This window comes from Lolium perenne, chromosome 4, assembly GCF_019359855.2.
Source record: "Lolium perenne isolate Kyuss_39 chromosome 4, Kyuss_2.0, whole genome shotgun sequence".
NCBI lineage: Eukaryota > Viridiplantae > Streptophyta > Magnoliopsida > Poales > Poaceae > Lolium > Lolium perenne.
In genome coordinates, this window is record NC_067247.2 from 123,486,577 (window position 1) to 123,503,198 (window position 16,622).

The 16,622-nt window shown below is 50.6% G+C and overlaps 1 protein-coding gene across 1 annotated transcript; it reads left to right on the plus strand.

Annotated features, from left to right (window-relative positions):
• Nucleotides 1–9,223: 9,223 nt before the first annotated feature.
• On the plus strand, nt 9,224–13,336 carry LOC127293809 (putative B3 domain-containing protein Os08g0325100). Its single transcript, XM_051323474.2, has 7 exons — nt 9,224–9,665; nt 9,752–9,872; nt 10,467–11,136; nt 11,279–11,466; nt 11,717–12,185; nt 12,319–12,509; nt 12,743–13,336. The coding sequence occupies exons 2-7, from the start codon at nt 9,759–9,761 to the stop codon at nt 12,995–12,997; spliced, it is 1,887 nt and encodes a 628-aa protein (XP_051179434.1). The 5' UTR covers nt 9,224–9,665; nt 9,752–9,758; the 3' UTR covers nt 12,998–13,336.
• Nucleotides 13,337–16,622: the final 3,286 nt, after the last annotated feature.

A 16,622-nucleotide genomic window follows, 5' to 3' on the forward strand; every position in this document is an offset into this window, starting at 1 on the left:
TATACACAACGAACAGAGTACTTCACAGTTCCTAATCTAGCGTTAGATTGGTAAGACGCTTGCCTAACCTGGGGGCAGACTACCCAGGTCCAAAAGCAGTGTTCAAAAGCCTCCTAGAGGCCAGCACAACAGTGAGATATGCACAAAAGAAGTGCTTATCAGCCTCCTAGAGGCCAGCACAACTAATAGGATCAAACATAAACATAGGCAGCGATGGAGCAGCAGCACCTTAACGGTGAGGATCAGAAAAAGGGCCCTCGCGGTGCCTCTTGCAGCTGAAGACGCTGGAGCAGGAAGTCTCCTTCCTGAAGAGGTCGACCTTGAAGCCGTCGTCCTGAGGGGTGAAGACGAGCATGTCATCGACGTGCAGCAAAATCCTGGCGGCGAACTCGCTCCAGGACTTGATGAACCCGACGCGCTGCGCTATCCACTGCAGCTGCACCTTCTACTCGCAATGCTCGCCCAAGTACAAGCAGACCTTCACCCGGGGGCCATTGTTCTTGAGCTTGTACTTCCTGATCAGGGGCTGCTCCATGTACGGCGGGACGGCGAGGGCACGGAGGTCGTGGCTCTCCACCTGGACGAAGAATGTCGGCAGACGCTGACTGGCAGTGTGCCCCAGGTCAGCAGGACAGCCGACGTGAACCCTCGGTGCTGTGATCTGGTGGTTGGCTTCCATGAACGCTACGTTAGGATCACGCAGCTGCACACAGACGACATAGTCGATAGCGTCCAGTATGGGCCCGTCCGAGAACAGTTCTAGGAAGGGATTTTTTAGTTCTGCAGAAGCACAAGGAAGCAATGTGAAGCTGAAGCAAGCAATGACACGGACAATCACAAGCATGGACTTGCACAAGCATAAGAAAGCAATGGCATGGACAATCACAAGCATGGAATTGCACAAGCACAAGCAAGCAATGGCATGGACAAGCAGAAGCATGGAATTGCACAAGCACAAGCAAGAGCACAAGCTAGCAATGCCAAGCTCAAGCACAAGCACAACCAAGCAATGCCATTGCCAATCAGAAGCAATGTCATGGACAAGCAGTGTCATGGACTTGACATTGTGCCAATGCCAAGAACAAGCATTGTGAAGCCAATCATGGTGCTTGAGCTTGGCATTGCCAGGTGCTAGAGCTTGGCATTGCCAAGCTCAAGCAATGTCATGGACAATGGCAATGCCAAGCTCAAGCAGTGTCATGGACTTGACATTGTCAGGTCCATGATGGTGCTTGAGCTTGGAATGGCAAGCATAAGCACATTGCAATGAATCCTATCTACATTCACATCTACAATGTCATCCAGTCGACGTAAACAAGCGACAAGAAGATTGAGTGAAGGTACTTACGATTGGGTGGAGCAACATCGGCCCACTCTGAGGAGGAAGAGGACCAAATCCGGGTGGTGGAGGAGGAGGCGGAGCCGGAGCGTAGGTCCTCAGTGATGGCGGCGGTGCAGCGGTCGGGAAGCGGGGCGCCGATGGTGCTGTAGTCTGCCGCCGAGCACGAGGTCGGCTGAACCCCGGCAGCGGCGCGACGGGAAGCACGCCATAGGGGGTAGGCGGACGCGGCATGCCCCATGGCTTCACCGCCTGCATCGGGGTCGACGTGAACCCCAGCGGGGGCTCCATCTCCCTGCTGGAGCCCGGTGCACCGGCGGCCATTGCGACGGCCCTCGCCGTCGGAAACCCTAGTGGGGACGGGGCAAAAACCCCCGGCCCTGACGGATCCGCCGGTCGAATACCGGCGGCTTGAAGAGCCAGGACGACTGCGCTCCGGGTTGCGATGCCGTCTGGCCTCGTGCTCGCGAACGGCGATGGTCGATTCAACACCGGCACGCGGCCGACATCGATCTGCGCCGCCGAGTCACCGCCTCCGGCCTCGTACTCGCGGACGAGCCGCATGAGCGCCTCGTTGGACCTGGTGGCCACCGGCCGTACGGCTGGATCCGTCGGTGCTGGAGAGGATGGCGGAGGCGGAGGAGGCGACGAGGCCATGGCGGCGGTTGATGGGACAGGGCGGTGCTGTTTGTGCCAGGAGTGAATGGGGAGAGAGAAGAACAAAGCGGTGAGGGGAAGTGGGGAGCGAGGACCAAGACAACGCGCTGTCTCCCGCGCTTCTTCACGCGTGCAACCGTTGCACGTGGGCATGCAAAATGACACGACAACGGGCCTGACCCCGGAGAAACTGTCGATTCGGACGTTTCTCCAGGACCTGTCCCAGCCTAGCAGAGGTGCTATGAGAACCGGTTGGGCCACAACGCGAACCACTTACAGGCAACCAAACGGACCGGTTTTTGCTGAACCGATGCGAGCCAAAGGGCTCGCAGCCTACCAAAAACGCCCATTAATTCGTTAGGATCGTTCCGCTAAGTGCCTGTTTGTTTGGGCTGCAGCTGAATGAGAAGCAGCTGGAGCTGGTAGAGTCTGAGAAGCAGCTGGAGTTGGACAGCTGGTGAAATGTAAAAATGTTGTTTGGCAACCTGCTTTTACAATGGCTTGTGGATATCTAGCTGGTGGTGATTGTCTGAAATACCCTGCATACTGAAGATGATATTAATTGATGAAATTCTGTCTAACTTACGATATATCTGCTAAAGAGGTTTGACACGACAAAACATTTTTGTTTATTCTCTACTATTGTATTATTAACTATTAAATATTATCTCAAAAATATTAATTGATGAAATCTGTGGATAACTGAAAATAAAAATCATACAAATATCACAGATCTGAAAATACATGCATAAGCACCCCTAAATCCTTGAAATGAAGTCTCCAATCACACATATATCACAGATCTGATTTCATACATCGATTATTTAATGTTCCAGTTGGCCGGAGCAAGTACAGAGGAGATGGTGGTGGGCGGCCGCCGGGAGGTGGTTGTGGCCCAGGAGAGGGGGTGGCGATGGACGGGGAGGAGATCGTGGTGAACGGCTTTGGCCACCAGCAGCAAGGTCGACGGGGAGGACTTCCGGGAGGACCGGTGGCAGGAGGAGCTCCGGGAGGGCCGGCGGCGGGAGGAGCTCCGGGACGGTCGGCAGCGGGAGGAGCTCCGGGAGGGTCGTCCGATGGTGGGGTTGGGAGAGCCGGATCGCAGCACGGTTGGGATTTGGGGCTGCTTCATTATTTCTATGCGGTGGCATTTGGCCGTAGATAACGCCCAACTTCAGGGGCAAATATGGTATACCGATTCGGATTTAAGGGACAAGCTGCGGGAAGCTGTGAGAAGTACCCCGGGACGTGCTTCACAGCTTCTAGTGCAAATCTGTTAAGTGCTTATAAAAGCCCATGTCTAAAAGTTTGGTGTTTTGTTTGGGCTTGTGCTTCTAAGGACCCAAAAGCAGTAGAAGCTCAAACTCCAGCCCAAACAAACAGGGCCTAAGGGCATCTCCAACGGGGCGACCCAAACCGCGCCCGCGCGTCCGGATGGGTCCAACCGGACAAAAACGCGGCCCAGCGCGCGGACCCATCCCTAAAACGGATGGTCGCGGCGTCCGGGACGACCCAAACCCGGCCCAAATCTGGGACGAGTTTGCATGGCCGCGGACGCCGAATGCTGGTCGCTCGCGTCCTCCCCTTGTCCACCCCTGGCCCGCCTGTCTGTCTCCCAAAACACACCCACTCCACTCCCAAAACCTAGAGATGGCCGACGAAGCGACTGCCGCCGCCACCACCACCATCGGAGACGAGGCACAGCTCGCGGCCGTTGCCGGTCCTCCCTTGGCGGAGGCTCCTCAACTGGACGCTCCGGTGGTCGTGGAGCCCGGGCCGGCGACGAAGAAGGCGAAGCCCGACCTCACCGCGGAGCAGAGGAAGATCGAGAGCAAGAAGAGGGGCGACCGCCGCAGGGCGCTCGAGCAACGGAAGAGGGATGTCGCTGCCACGGAGGAGCGGCAGCGGGTGGTGGAGCAGCTTCTCCAACTCAAGACGGAGGCGAAGGCGGACGTCATGCAAGAGCATGCCATGCTCTTTTATGGCCACGCAGCGCTCGCTCAGCACTTGATCCTCCCGGGCGCCGGCACGGCCTCGGGGGGGAGCTCGGCCTCGTCCGTGACCCGGCCCCTTCCTCCAAGGTCAACATCCCAGCCGACTGCCCCGTTTGGGTACACGCCCGGCGCACACGAATTGGGGACGCAGTCGGCGCGGTACGCGTACCCGTCACGGGATGGGTCACCGGAGGTGGGCGAGTCGTTCACGGGGCCATCTCCTTCGTCCATTGACCTGAACCGTGCGCCGGCGAACTCCAAAGGCCCCAAGCACATGGGAGCAGCAGCGATGGCCGATGCACGGAACCTGCTCGACGATTTGTCCACCGTGCAGGCCCCTCCGTTCTACACGCAGACAATGCCGACCACCATGCCCTCAGCTTCAACCGAGAAGGCTCCCCAGCCAACTCCCATTGACACACAACAGGACACCACTGCCTGTCCCGGCAGCATTAACATCGAGGAGGAGCCGTTGTTCGCTTAGGAGCTCACGCAAGCCGCAGCTGCACAAGCTCGAGGTCGCCACGTAAGCAAAAGAACCAGCAACTACACGGAGAAGGAGGACAAGGTGCTCGTCGATGGATGGTTGACCATCGGGCAAGATGCATTGACGGGTGCCGAGCAGAAGGGGACCGCATTCTGGCACCGGATCTATGAATACTTTCATGAGCATCGCAAATACAGATGGAGCCATTTGAGAGCGACCGCAGCGACATATCACTCCAAAAGAGGTGGGGAGCAATTCAAACGGAATGCAACAAGTTCCAGGCGGCGTATGATCACGTGAAGCGGCTCCCTATTAGCGGCATGTGCATGAAGGACTTGGTATGATTCTTAACCTCAACATATTCATCCAATGTTTGCAAATATGTTTATCGTTCTTGTCTCGCTTTGCTCTAGGTGTGGCAAGCTTTGGAATGGTACAAATCTAATAATGGAGAAAAGACCATTGCCTTCCCTCATTGTTGGAAGCAACTCCACGGCACCCCCAAGTTCCAGGAGGGGTACGAGGGGTACATGGCGACCTTGACTGGCAACAAGACCGCCAAAGATCCCACGGTCATTGACCTTGATGGTGGCCAGCCTTGCGGTAGTTCCGCTTCTCGTGCAAGTCGTCCTCGCGGCCACAAGGCAACCAAAGCCGACATGAAGCGTGATGCCTCGTCCATGCTATTGTTTGGCACTTTGAAGGAGCTGCATGCCGATAGAGAGGTGTCCACGGACAAGAGGGATGAGAGAAGGCGCCGGGAGAAAGATGAGGACATGAAGAACTACTTCGATGTCCAAAAGAAGAAGCTTGAGATTGAAGAGGTCAAGGCCAAGACCAAAGCTAGAGAAATTGAGCTCAAAGAGAGAGAAATTGAGCTCATAGCAATGGCAAGGGCCCAAGAGATGGAGTTGAAGGCGAAGCAAGTTGAGCTCAAACGCCAAGCCGAGGACAACCTGATCATGAACGCCGACTTGACCAACATGAGCGAGGCGAAGAGAGCTTGGTTCGAGAAGAGGCAGAATGAGATCGTAGAGCGTCCAAATTTAGTTGACAATCTCAATTTGTAATTTTTATATTTGTTCGAACTATGGCACATTTTATTTCTTCATCATGCAACATTTTATTTGATATTATTTTATGCTATTTGATATTATTCTATAATTGTTAGATATTATTTCTATATTTGTTAGATACTATTTATAAGTATGTGTGGCCAGATGGCCTATTTCCCAAAGAAATATGCCAAATGGCCAAATGGGTGGCCGCTGCGTTGGGCGCAGCGTGCGACCCAAACGGACACGCGGACGCGGGGCGCTGTCCTGGTGTCCGTGCGGCCACCCAAACAGCCCAAAATGGACGGCCCACCGCGTCCGTTTGGGTCACCCGGTTGGAGATGCCCTAAAGCCGTACGCGGCTAATTCATGTATCCGCAGATTGTTTCGAATGCTCCACTGGAGATGCGCTAAGAGCATGTACAACGGGGCGCTAATCACACGCGCTAGGATCAGTTTCCCAGCCGTTTTGAGTAATTCCTGCTCGATCCCAGGAATCAGCTTAGCATCGCCGCAAAAATGGGCGTCGAGCGCTCCATCAGTTTTTTCCTCCGCTCTGAACAATTCTTCCTGCGGCGATTTGCACAAAAATAACCCAAAAGTGAAAGAAAAGCACGGACTGACCCTCCGACGAAACTATTTCACCCATCTAACCCTTTTGTGTGGCGCCCCTTCCATCGGCGCCACACATGCCAGTGTGGCGCCCCTCCTGCCGGCGCCACACACCCAGCCGACGTGGCGCCCTCGACGCTGAGCTGGTGCGCCGATCCGACGTGGCAGCATGTGTGACGCCCCTCCCATCGGCGCCACACATGCCAACTTATAATTGCCCAACATACTGTGAGACAATTCGTCTAGGACTTAGCCGTTTTGGCGAGGCTCTATGTGTGGCGCCGATTCCGCGGGCGCCACACTAGCATGTGTGGCGCCGATGCCACGGGCGCCACACAAAGAGGCTCGCCAAAACGGCTAAGCACTAATCGTCCGGAGCCCCTGGATGTTTTCGACCCAAAAGTTGCTATATGTTGGCATGTGTGGCGCCGATGCCACGGGCGCCACACAGTGCAGTGTGGCGCCAGTGTGGAGGGCGCCACACATTGACTTGTGTTAAAAACATGAAAAATCCTACCAAACTCCAACAGTTTTGAGTACAACATTGGACACAACAAGTAGCAATTTCAGAACATACACATATAACACTTCATAGCTCACATCGTAGCAAGTAGATTCAAACAACAAGTAGCATTACAGACATTGTTCGAAAAGACATAGGGTTCACAACTCGATACTTATGAAGATATAGTTCACACAACACGTAGCACATCCTAGTGTCGTCCTCGACGTGCCGTCCTCACGGGCTGCTTCCGGACGGCCATCCTCTTCGTCCGCTGCCGTGGCTCTTGTTGCTGCTGCTCCTGCTGCTCCTCCTGCTCGTCCTCCTCTGAAGATAACGGCTCGTCGTTCCTCATCCTCGACAAAGATGATCTCTGCGGCGGCCCCTCATCCTCCTCAATGACAACCTTCTTTCCTCGGTTGACATAATCTTTCGGAGTGTACCGGTTTGGAGCCTTACCCCTTGGCTTCAACTGGTAAGCTGACCGTGGGGCTTGCTTGGAGGTATGCTTTGACTCAGAATTTCCATACGGATAGGCGGTCCGTGGACCAAGTGATAGGCGGTCCCAGCTCCATACGGAAAGTAGGAGCATGCATCCACCAATACCGCCGCTCCCAGTCCTGCTCCCAGTCCTGCGACAAGCTTCGTCCAACTGCGTACATAAGACATTTGGTTAGTACTTTGTCTAGCACACTACTATAGAAAAATAGTACATACAACAAATCATCACCTGCCGGTAGAGGTAGGCAAGTGCCGCTGTTCCCCAACTCCACCGGTGCTCCAACACCGTAAGCGCCTTCAGCCAACACCAATGGGCCAGCTTCCCCCACTGTCAGGAAAGAGAGTCCTCGAAATCATGTACCATAAGTACACGCGGGTGTACGTCCTGATAGTGTCCTCATTGGCGTCTTCCGGCGGAGGTTGTCCAAAGTTAGTCCTTAACCAAGCGAAAGGTGCGCCGGCGGGAGCTCTCTCCTTTGGATTTGCTGGCGCCGGAGGAGCCATGCCAATAAGCGCCGCCATCTGCTCGCGCCACCCATCAGAAGCTGTGTTCATACACAGTGGCTCGCCCTGAATAGGAAGTCCAAGGATCATGGAAACATCCTGGAGAGTAGGGGCCATCTCGCCGGCCCTCAAGTGGAAGGTGTGCGTCTCCAGCCTCCACCGGTCGACAAGGGCGGTGAGTGCCGAGGGGTTCATGTTCGCCCCCCCACGGCTTACAAGCGATATGAACGGGAGAAGACCGGTAGGCTGGATGTGCTCCGTATACCTCTCGTCATACGGTATATCCACTGTGCCATGGTAACGAATCTTCAAAGGGTGAAGATCCGTTGTCCTCTCCGTCATATGAACAGCCCGGTGATCCCTGTCATACTCTTGATCCAGGAGCCACACCATCCTACATGTTTACACAAATACAACATATTATGAGCAACACATACATGAGAATACATCCAAATAAGCCATCACAAATACATACATATACATTCATATCTAGGGATAGAACACCATATGAGTTATTCCTTCACATACACATTCATGAAATTTGATGCCTAGGGTTCCTCCACAAATCTAGGATACATACATATCTAGGGTTCCTACACATACACATTCAACACTTACATACCCATTTCAACACATACATAGCCATTTCAAATCTAGTTTCCATGTCTAGGGTTCATGTACAAATCTAGCAAAATTTAACATCTATGGTTCCAACAAATCTATGGTTCAAACACATGCATACAATGAGGCTATCAATTTCAATACATACACATCAATATAGATTCCAACAACCAACATTTCCAATCTAGGCAAAACGGGTAAATCGAATTAAACCAGAGCAAATCTTGGATGAATCGAAGGGGAACGAAGGGGAATACCTTGAGGATTGTATGGGGATGGATTTGGCCGGCCAGATCTGTCCAATCCGTGGAGGATTTGGTGGGGGGCGGAGGAGAGGCGGCCGGCGGCGGCAGTTGAAGGAGAGAAACAGATGAGAGAAAGAAGAGAAAGAGAGGGTCGGGCTGGGGGCGGGCGCGGGCGCCACACTTAAGTGGATGTGTGGCGCCCGTGGCATCGGCACCACACATAGAGGCTCGCCAAAACGACTAAGTCCCAGACGTCCGAAGCCCCTGGATGTTTTCGACCGAAAACTTGATATAAGTTGGCATGTGTGGCGCCGATGGGAGGGGCGCCACACATGCTGCCACGTCGGATCGGCGCACCAGCTCAGCGTCGAGGGCGCCACGTCGGCTGGGTGTGTGGCGTCGGCAGGAGGGGCACCACACTGGCATGTGTGGCGCCGATGGGAGGGGCGCCACACAAAAGGGTTAGATGGGTGAAATAGTTTCGCCGGAGGGTCAGTCTGTGCTTTTCTTTCATTTTTGGCTTATTTTTGTGCAAATCGCCTCTCCCAGCGAGAAACCTTATCCGCACGCAGACTAGCGCCTCAACTAGCATCTCCCGTTGGAGACCTGGGCTCCTACGGTAATACTTCCGATAATTAATTTTTTTCTGCCATCTTAAGCGCCTACACAAGAGGCTACCAACGTACATGCCCTAACACTGTGCTTGAAGTCCACGAGCGCTCTCGGATCCATGGCAAAAATGGTGCAGCCTGCAAATTGCACTGCAGGCTACCTATTTACGCCGATGGAAAATCACGGTAAATAGGGTGTGGCGCTGGGTTCAGGCAAGCGACCGGTGGTTCGACGGATGGACGGCAGGCTCGAGAGCCGATGAACTTTTTACAACGCCATGCCATCCTGTCGACTGTGGTAGTTAGCTGGCCCATCCCGTATTCACGCCGAGATTTCTTCTCTTCGCCCGGCCCTCTCAACGGTCAGAGGCAGGAGGGAGACGTTTCTTTCTCCCCTTCCTTTCACCGTTAGAGCATCCCCTTTTTCAGTTCATCTCCACCCTTTGTGAAAGAATGCGCGGCACCCACGATTCTGTTTCAGATTGATCTCGGCTCAAAGTATCTGTGTGTTTCAGCCAAGATCTGAGCTAGCCCAAGGTATAGCCTCTTCCGTTCGACCTCGTTAGATTGCGCAGATAGGGAAATTTCTCTGATAGGTGTTTCTCTTTACTGTGCATGTCTAGAGAAAAGATGGGCATCGGCTGCGAAAGATGCGAACGGAGGGATGAACTCGACTACTGCAATCTGGATGACCGGGATAAATATTTCTTGATGTTCATGGTGGATGGCTACCGTCGTGAGATGGTAAGCCTCCAACCCATACTACTATGGCTTCTGTTTGTGCTCTAGGACAAGCTAGTACTTTCTGTAGGAGATATCCACCAGTTTATTCCCTACGCAATGTGTTGCTGAAATGTTTTGTTGCTACCGGATTAAGCTTTAACGAAGCCTGATCTGCTCCGTTCCTTACTACTGCATATCCATGTTATTCCTGCAAGTTTGGTATAGGTTCTTTCTCTTAAATTTCTATAGAGATTTGATGTTCATTCATTGTGTCCCTTTGCCCTTCAGCTGGGTTGGAGACTCCCTTCTTTACAAGATCAATCAGTTATTCCTCAACTTGAATTTTCCATTTATTACTGTATTAGGAACATACTTTTCTCTGCAACCTATTTTATTGCACGTTGATTTCATCCCCAGATCAAAGGCCTTAACATGATAACACATTAACACATACTAAATGCTGCATTGGTAAATGTAGAGAAAGTAGATGGCACCTTTCTTCCACTTTGCTTTCACCTAAGATGTCAAATAGTATATATTTTGCACCATACTCGAATTTCCTACCCCCCTATGGTTTAAACTATGTTTCTTTTGTTTCCATTCATGTTTCTGCAGATCATCCCACATGATTTTCTGAGACGATTCAGGGGTGTGATCCCAAAAGAGATCAAGCTAGAAACACGAAATGGTCATAGTTACACTGTCCAAGTTGCCAAGTATCCAGATAAGCTAGTCCTTGGAGAAGGATGGGGGGCATTTGTCGAAACCTACCATCTACAGATTGAAGACTCTGTGGTACTTAGATACAATGGAAACTCTCAGTTTAATGTCATAGTTTTTGATCGACTTGGCCACGAGAAAGCATCGTCGGTTGTTGCAGATAATGCTGCTGTGTCTACTTATGTGCATGAAAGGCACATAGGCAATCCTGAAACATTGGGCTGTTCTGATGGTCATCCCCAGCCCCCTGAAATGCAATCTCCTGCTGAAAATGTGAACCGTTATCAAGGGCACGCTCAGCCTGTGCGCATGCAGCTATCTACCGAAAATATGAGATGTTCTGAACCTCAGCCCATGCAAATGCTATCTCCTACTCCAAGTCTGGACCATTTTGTTGGCCATACTCAGCCCATGGAAATGCAACCACCTACTGGGATTCAGAACCATTCTAATTGTAATCCTCAGTCTGTGCAAATGCAGTTCGCATGTGAACGCACCGAGAGACATTCAAATCTTCAAAGGGATAAATCAAGTCAGGGCCGCAAGACCGTGGCGAGTTCTTCAGGCACTCCCTCTCAGACTCTCAGACTCTCAGTTCCTTCTTCTCTTACCATGTGTGACTGTAGAGATATAACTCCTTACAAATCACAAATGCCGTTGGCATAATTAATTGATGTATTCAGTAATTGTTTTCTTTTTCTGTACAGGAGATTCTTTGTCCTTAGCAGATGATATTGAAGTATGTGATACACCTACATACATGCTCGGGTGGAACACTCATCTAAGTGAAACGCAGAAGAAGGAAGTTGACCAGAAGGTCCAATCTATGCATTCTGACAACCCAATCTTTGTGTCCATGATGAGCAAGTGCAATGTTACGGGAACGTTCACTCTAGTGAGTGTTGTACTTTGCTCTTGAAATTGCTTTCTGCAATTCTGCTACAAATCTGCAACAAGCATTTTAAACTAAAGTTTTTTGCTGAAAACACTATGTTAATTCTTTAAATAGTTAACCTTACGATGATTAAAGTTAAAGGTGATATACTTTCTAGTATGATCATGATCTTAGATTGAAACGTTATTTTATTATGTACTTTGCTTGAATGCAATTATCTAATTGTTTTACCCTCAATCTCTGTAACTAGAGTATCTCCAAAGAATATGTCGAGAGATACGTGGGAGATAAGGAGCGTAGCATATGTCTTCAGCGACTTGGCAAGAGGTGGGAAGTGTATTTTGGTGGTCGGCCTTCAGAGAAAAGGATTGTATCTGGATGGCGGAAGTTTGTAAAAGACAATGGTATTGAGATGGGTGATATCTGTATCTTTGAATTGTTGAAGAAATGTAAGACATGCACAATGGAAGTCCAAATCATCTGTGCGAAGGATATTAATACACCCTCCAAAATTGGTTGCGACGGACTCCAAGAAAGGCATAAAGATGCTACTAAAACAGTGGATCATTCTCATTCTCGTCCTCAGCTTAAGAAGATGCAATTGCGTAATGAAACCGTGCAAGATTCTCTTGTTCATCCTCAGCCCATGCAAAGACAGCCACCTTCAAAAGAAAAACAGTTACGACTTCAAAGGGGTAACTCTAGTCAGGGCAACAAGAGTATGTTGAGTTCTTCCTCCTCCCAAGTCATCTGGTGGCAATTTATACTACCAGATAGTACCGAGATACACTTTGTTTTGCTTTACAGATATATTAATGATGCACTTGTTTGCTTTGTTTGTGGTTTGTGCAGGAGATTCTTTGTCCTCGGAAGATATTGGTCATGAAATAGACCCTTTGCCTCAGTACATCACGGCACGTTTTACGCGCCTAACTCAAGTTCAAGAGAAGGCAGTGAAGCAGAAGGTCCAATATATCGATTCTGAATTTCCAATATTTGTGGTCGTGATGCAAAAGACCAATGTTACTGGAAGATTCACTCTAGTGAGTTCCATATTTTATTCTTTAATGCTTCTTCAACTAGCGCTAATATTTGACTAACTTGTAATCATATATAAATGTATTTAGAATGTTCTATATTATAACCTGTTCATGCGAGTTCACATAATTAGATTCGTACAATGTGAAGGATTTAGGAAGTCTGAAGTTATTTTACTTCCTGATTTACTTGGCTAACATCATCTAATGTTCCTTCTGTTTTCCGTATCTGTAAATAGAGCATCTCCAATAAATATGTTGAGAAATATTTGGGAGGTGATGTGCGGAGCATCTGGCTTGTGCGACAAGGTCAGAGGTGTCATGTGAGGTTTGGACGTAGGCCTCACGATAATAGTAGGATTGCAAGTGGCTGGGCAAAGTTTGTGAAAGACAATGAGGTGGAGATTGGCGACATATGCCTGTTCGTGCCGCTGGCGCGCCGGAAGTTGTGCGCCATGAAAGTTCATATCATCCCCGCAAAGGATGTCAGTTGATCAGAATGCCATTTCTGCTTATTGTTCTGAGGTGGTGTTAATGCCGTTTGAGTCTAGAGGATGAAGGCTACTCAGGTTATGCCTACCTAGTCCTTTATGTTGCTACTACCATGTTCCTGGTTAGTTAGGGGTTGCATAATGATGCAGGTGACTAGTGGAACGTACCTTGTGTGTAATGCCAGCGTGTTGTGGCAATTCAGTTGAGTTGCCTAGTATATCGATGACTCCTCTGATCCATAGTAGCAGATGTAGTATGCCTAGGGCCCAGACAACGAACTTGTTCTCGACTTGTGTTTTGAGTTTTCGATGCTTGCCCCAACTGTTTGTTATTTTCTTTTATTTTTCGACTGTGCTCTCTTGCCTGGGATGAGCCTTCTTGTATTTTTTCCAATAGTACCTGCAAATTAAAGTACCTTCGCGTCGCTGACAGCAACCAGCTACAGCTTGAGTGCAGATGTGCACCAGTTGTAAGCTCTTAAAAAGATGTGAGCATTGCCAAGGCTTGCCCTGAATGCTAATTTATATGTTCGAGGATATGTTGAATTGTTTCAAGACCAAACAGGATATTCTGAAGTGTTGGATATGTTCCAGGGTTGCACAAATTGTCCGAGGGCTTTTTTTTTTGGAGAGGGAGGGAAATCCTGGGGACCCTGCACGGATTGGATGCACACAACCATAGTATATTATTCCATTTGATCCATAGAAAAGAAAATGCAAAATGACACAATTGATGATATACCTGGTATTTTGGAGGAGGGATTTTTTTTTTTGGAGAGGATGTCATTCACTCTCGGATTACTATAGTTTTCTTCTCCATGTGTTATTTTGCGAGTGAAAGGTGTGCACTTATGCAAAGTGTAGATTCAAAAAGCACAATAGAGCTTGGGCCACTTGGAGCTCATAAATAATAATAATAATAATAATAATAGTAATAATAATAATAATAATAATAATAACAATAACAATAATAAACACAATCTGATTTTTATTTCGCAAGTACATATAGATTCCATGTTCTTATGGGAAAAAAAACCCTAGCTCCTGGCGGCGCCCTCTCTAGCCCCTCCCTCCTTTCCGCTCCTCCTCGCCGCCGCCGGAAGCTCGGGTGCGTCGGCAGCGGCGACCCCTTCTCCTTCGCGTGGTGGTGGTGGCGCGGGCCGCGACGGCCGGCGGAGCGCGCGGCGGCGTTGGGCGCGGTGCTGCGGTTCTTTGCGGCGACGGTGCGGTGGCTTTGCGGCGGGTGCGTGCTCGTGGCGGCGGCTCCGGCGGCTGCAGGTACGGGCGGCGCGAGCCCCTCTCTCGGGGGTCTCGGGGGGGGGGGGGGGGGGGGGGGAACGGGGAAGGCCCGACTGCGCGTCTGTGGTCCTCTTGGCCGGCGGCGACCCTGCGTGCCGCTCCCCAGGTTGCGATCTGGCACCTCACGGGCCGGGCAGGGGCTCAGGCCCCTTCTGAGCCCAATTCCAGCCCCGATTTGGACAGGATCTCCGATTCGGTGGGCGTGTACTGGCGGTCGGGTGTTGTGCGCTGCCTTGGTGGCAAGCTTCCAGGTAGGGTGTCCGGGGTACCCACCGCGAAGGTTCTTCTTGTTCTCATCCTACTCTCCGTTGAGCTCTGAGCTGGGACGCAGGGGCGGCGGCCCTGGAAGGTGGGAGTCATGTTGGTTGGCAGGCGAGCCAATGACTCTGGTGCTGGCTGGTGACCACGGCCGTGAGGGCGGCGTGGTGGTCGGCGAGTTGAGTGTTGTGGGGTGCAGGTGGCGGTGACTGTGCCAAAGGGAAACCTTTGCCCCTTGGGCCACGGTAGCGGCGTCCGCGGACGGCGTTACCTTGTTGAAGGCGCCATGTGGCTAATCTCCGGCCCTATACTTCCTCCGGGTGAAAACCCAAGATCCTCGGATCGGGCGGTGGCGGCACTACGGTGTCGTGCTCTTCTTGAAGACACCGTCTTGGAGCCCACAACACGAGGCTCTCCGATGGTTGTGATGGAAGTGATTCTCCGGCGATCATCGGCAAGGCTTGCTCCGTGCCCTTCCCTTGTCGAGGTCCCTTGGTGCTGATTTCCGGTCTGCGAGTAACGTGGGTTGGTCCCCGGTGGTGGTCGGCTTCTGGTGGCGTTTCTGCGACGGAGGGGTTCTGTCGACGAGACGCGTGAAAAATGGCTCGCTCTTGAGTGAGCTCCAGCCCAACACTGTAGCTTCCAGATCTGCTCCGAGTCTTCATAGGCGTTTTGGCTGAGCCTGTTGGTCGCGCTTCTGGTTGTAGGTTCTTTGGTAGTTCGTGTGGGTGTGTGGTTTCGATCTGTAAGCTGGGTTCAGCACTTTGTATCGTTTTTGTCATTGGTGGCTTTGTTAGTTCAAAGTTGGGCACTTTCGCGCCTTTTATCTAAAAAAAGTACATATAAATTATCACAACATATGCAAAATAAATAAATGTATTGATACTGGGCGATAAAGAAAAAGAATTATGTGAATCTGCCATGGAGGTACTATTCAATATGATAGAACACATTTGAATTTTTGTGCAGCACACAAATAAAAAAAACAAACATATTTGATTTTTTTAAATATGCATAGGGCATTTATTTAGATTTTGTTGAACAAGGACTTATCAAGAGCATACATTAGAGAACCCGAAACCACCGCTCAACACCTAAAGACCCGGAAATTGGTGAAGAAACATATCGTCACGGCCTTGTGCCCTAAAGACAGACACAACGTCCCACAAGCTAAATATCGAGGGCATGACCAAATCACTATGGTGGAAACGGGAGCACCCATCTAGTCTAGCAGACCCTCAGCGAGCATCTCGTGCACTCTCTTCAGAAGTCGTCGCCGCCATCAACCGTCGGTCTAGCTTCATGGTAAAGACCCACATAGCTCTTTCCAGGCATGTTGTCGACGCCACCATGGCGTCGGACAACACCTCCTTCCCTGCGCAAGATAACATCATGTTTCCGATAATCCATGTCACTGAGACTCGTCGTTGTAGACGTGGTTCATGCACACCACTCCATCACTTGCTACCACCATAAAACCGTTGTTCAAAAAACGATGCCCACAAGAGGTAAAACAACGCCGAAAGCATTGTCATCGTACGATCCGAGTTACACAAATCTGGTGTTTCCCTAGTGTAGCATGAGTGAGTAGACGCGGGCAACAATGGTGATGCCTTTTTTAACGCAACGGCGTGTAAACGCCACCATTATCCACCATGACTGGAGTCGGGCTTGGTATTCACCAGCTTTGACGCCTCCCAAAATCGCCGTCGAGACCATCCGACCGACCCCCTCAGACGGAGGAGGCAGCTACCACCACCATGTTGGGGTACAGGGCCCCCGAAATACTCAAACTGTGCAGTGATTCCCAGGAGCACCATCGACGCCATAGTTGTAAGGGTACTTTGCCATATGTTTGGTTTTGGTAATTGATGACAATTCCTATTTACTAATGTTTTCATTGAGTTTTTGTTTGAATAATTCTTCATAGGTTTTTCTTAAAGACCATATGTTGGATTCAAGATAGTTGATGTCAAGAGAGAATTTTTGGCTCAAAGTCGGTGTCACAATCCTCCAAGCCTCATGGCTTGAGCTATTGGTGACCAAGACTTAGGGCATGCAAACAATTGAG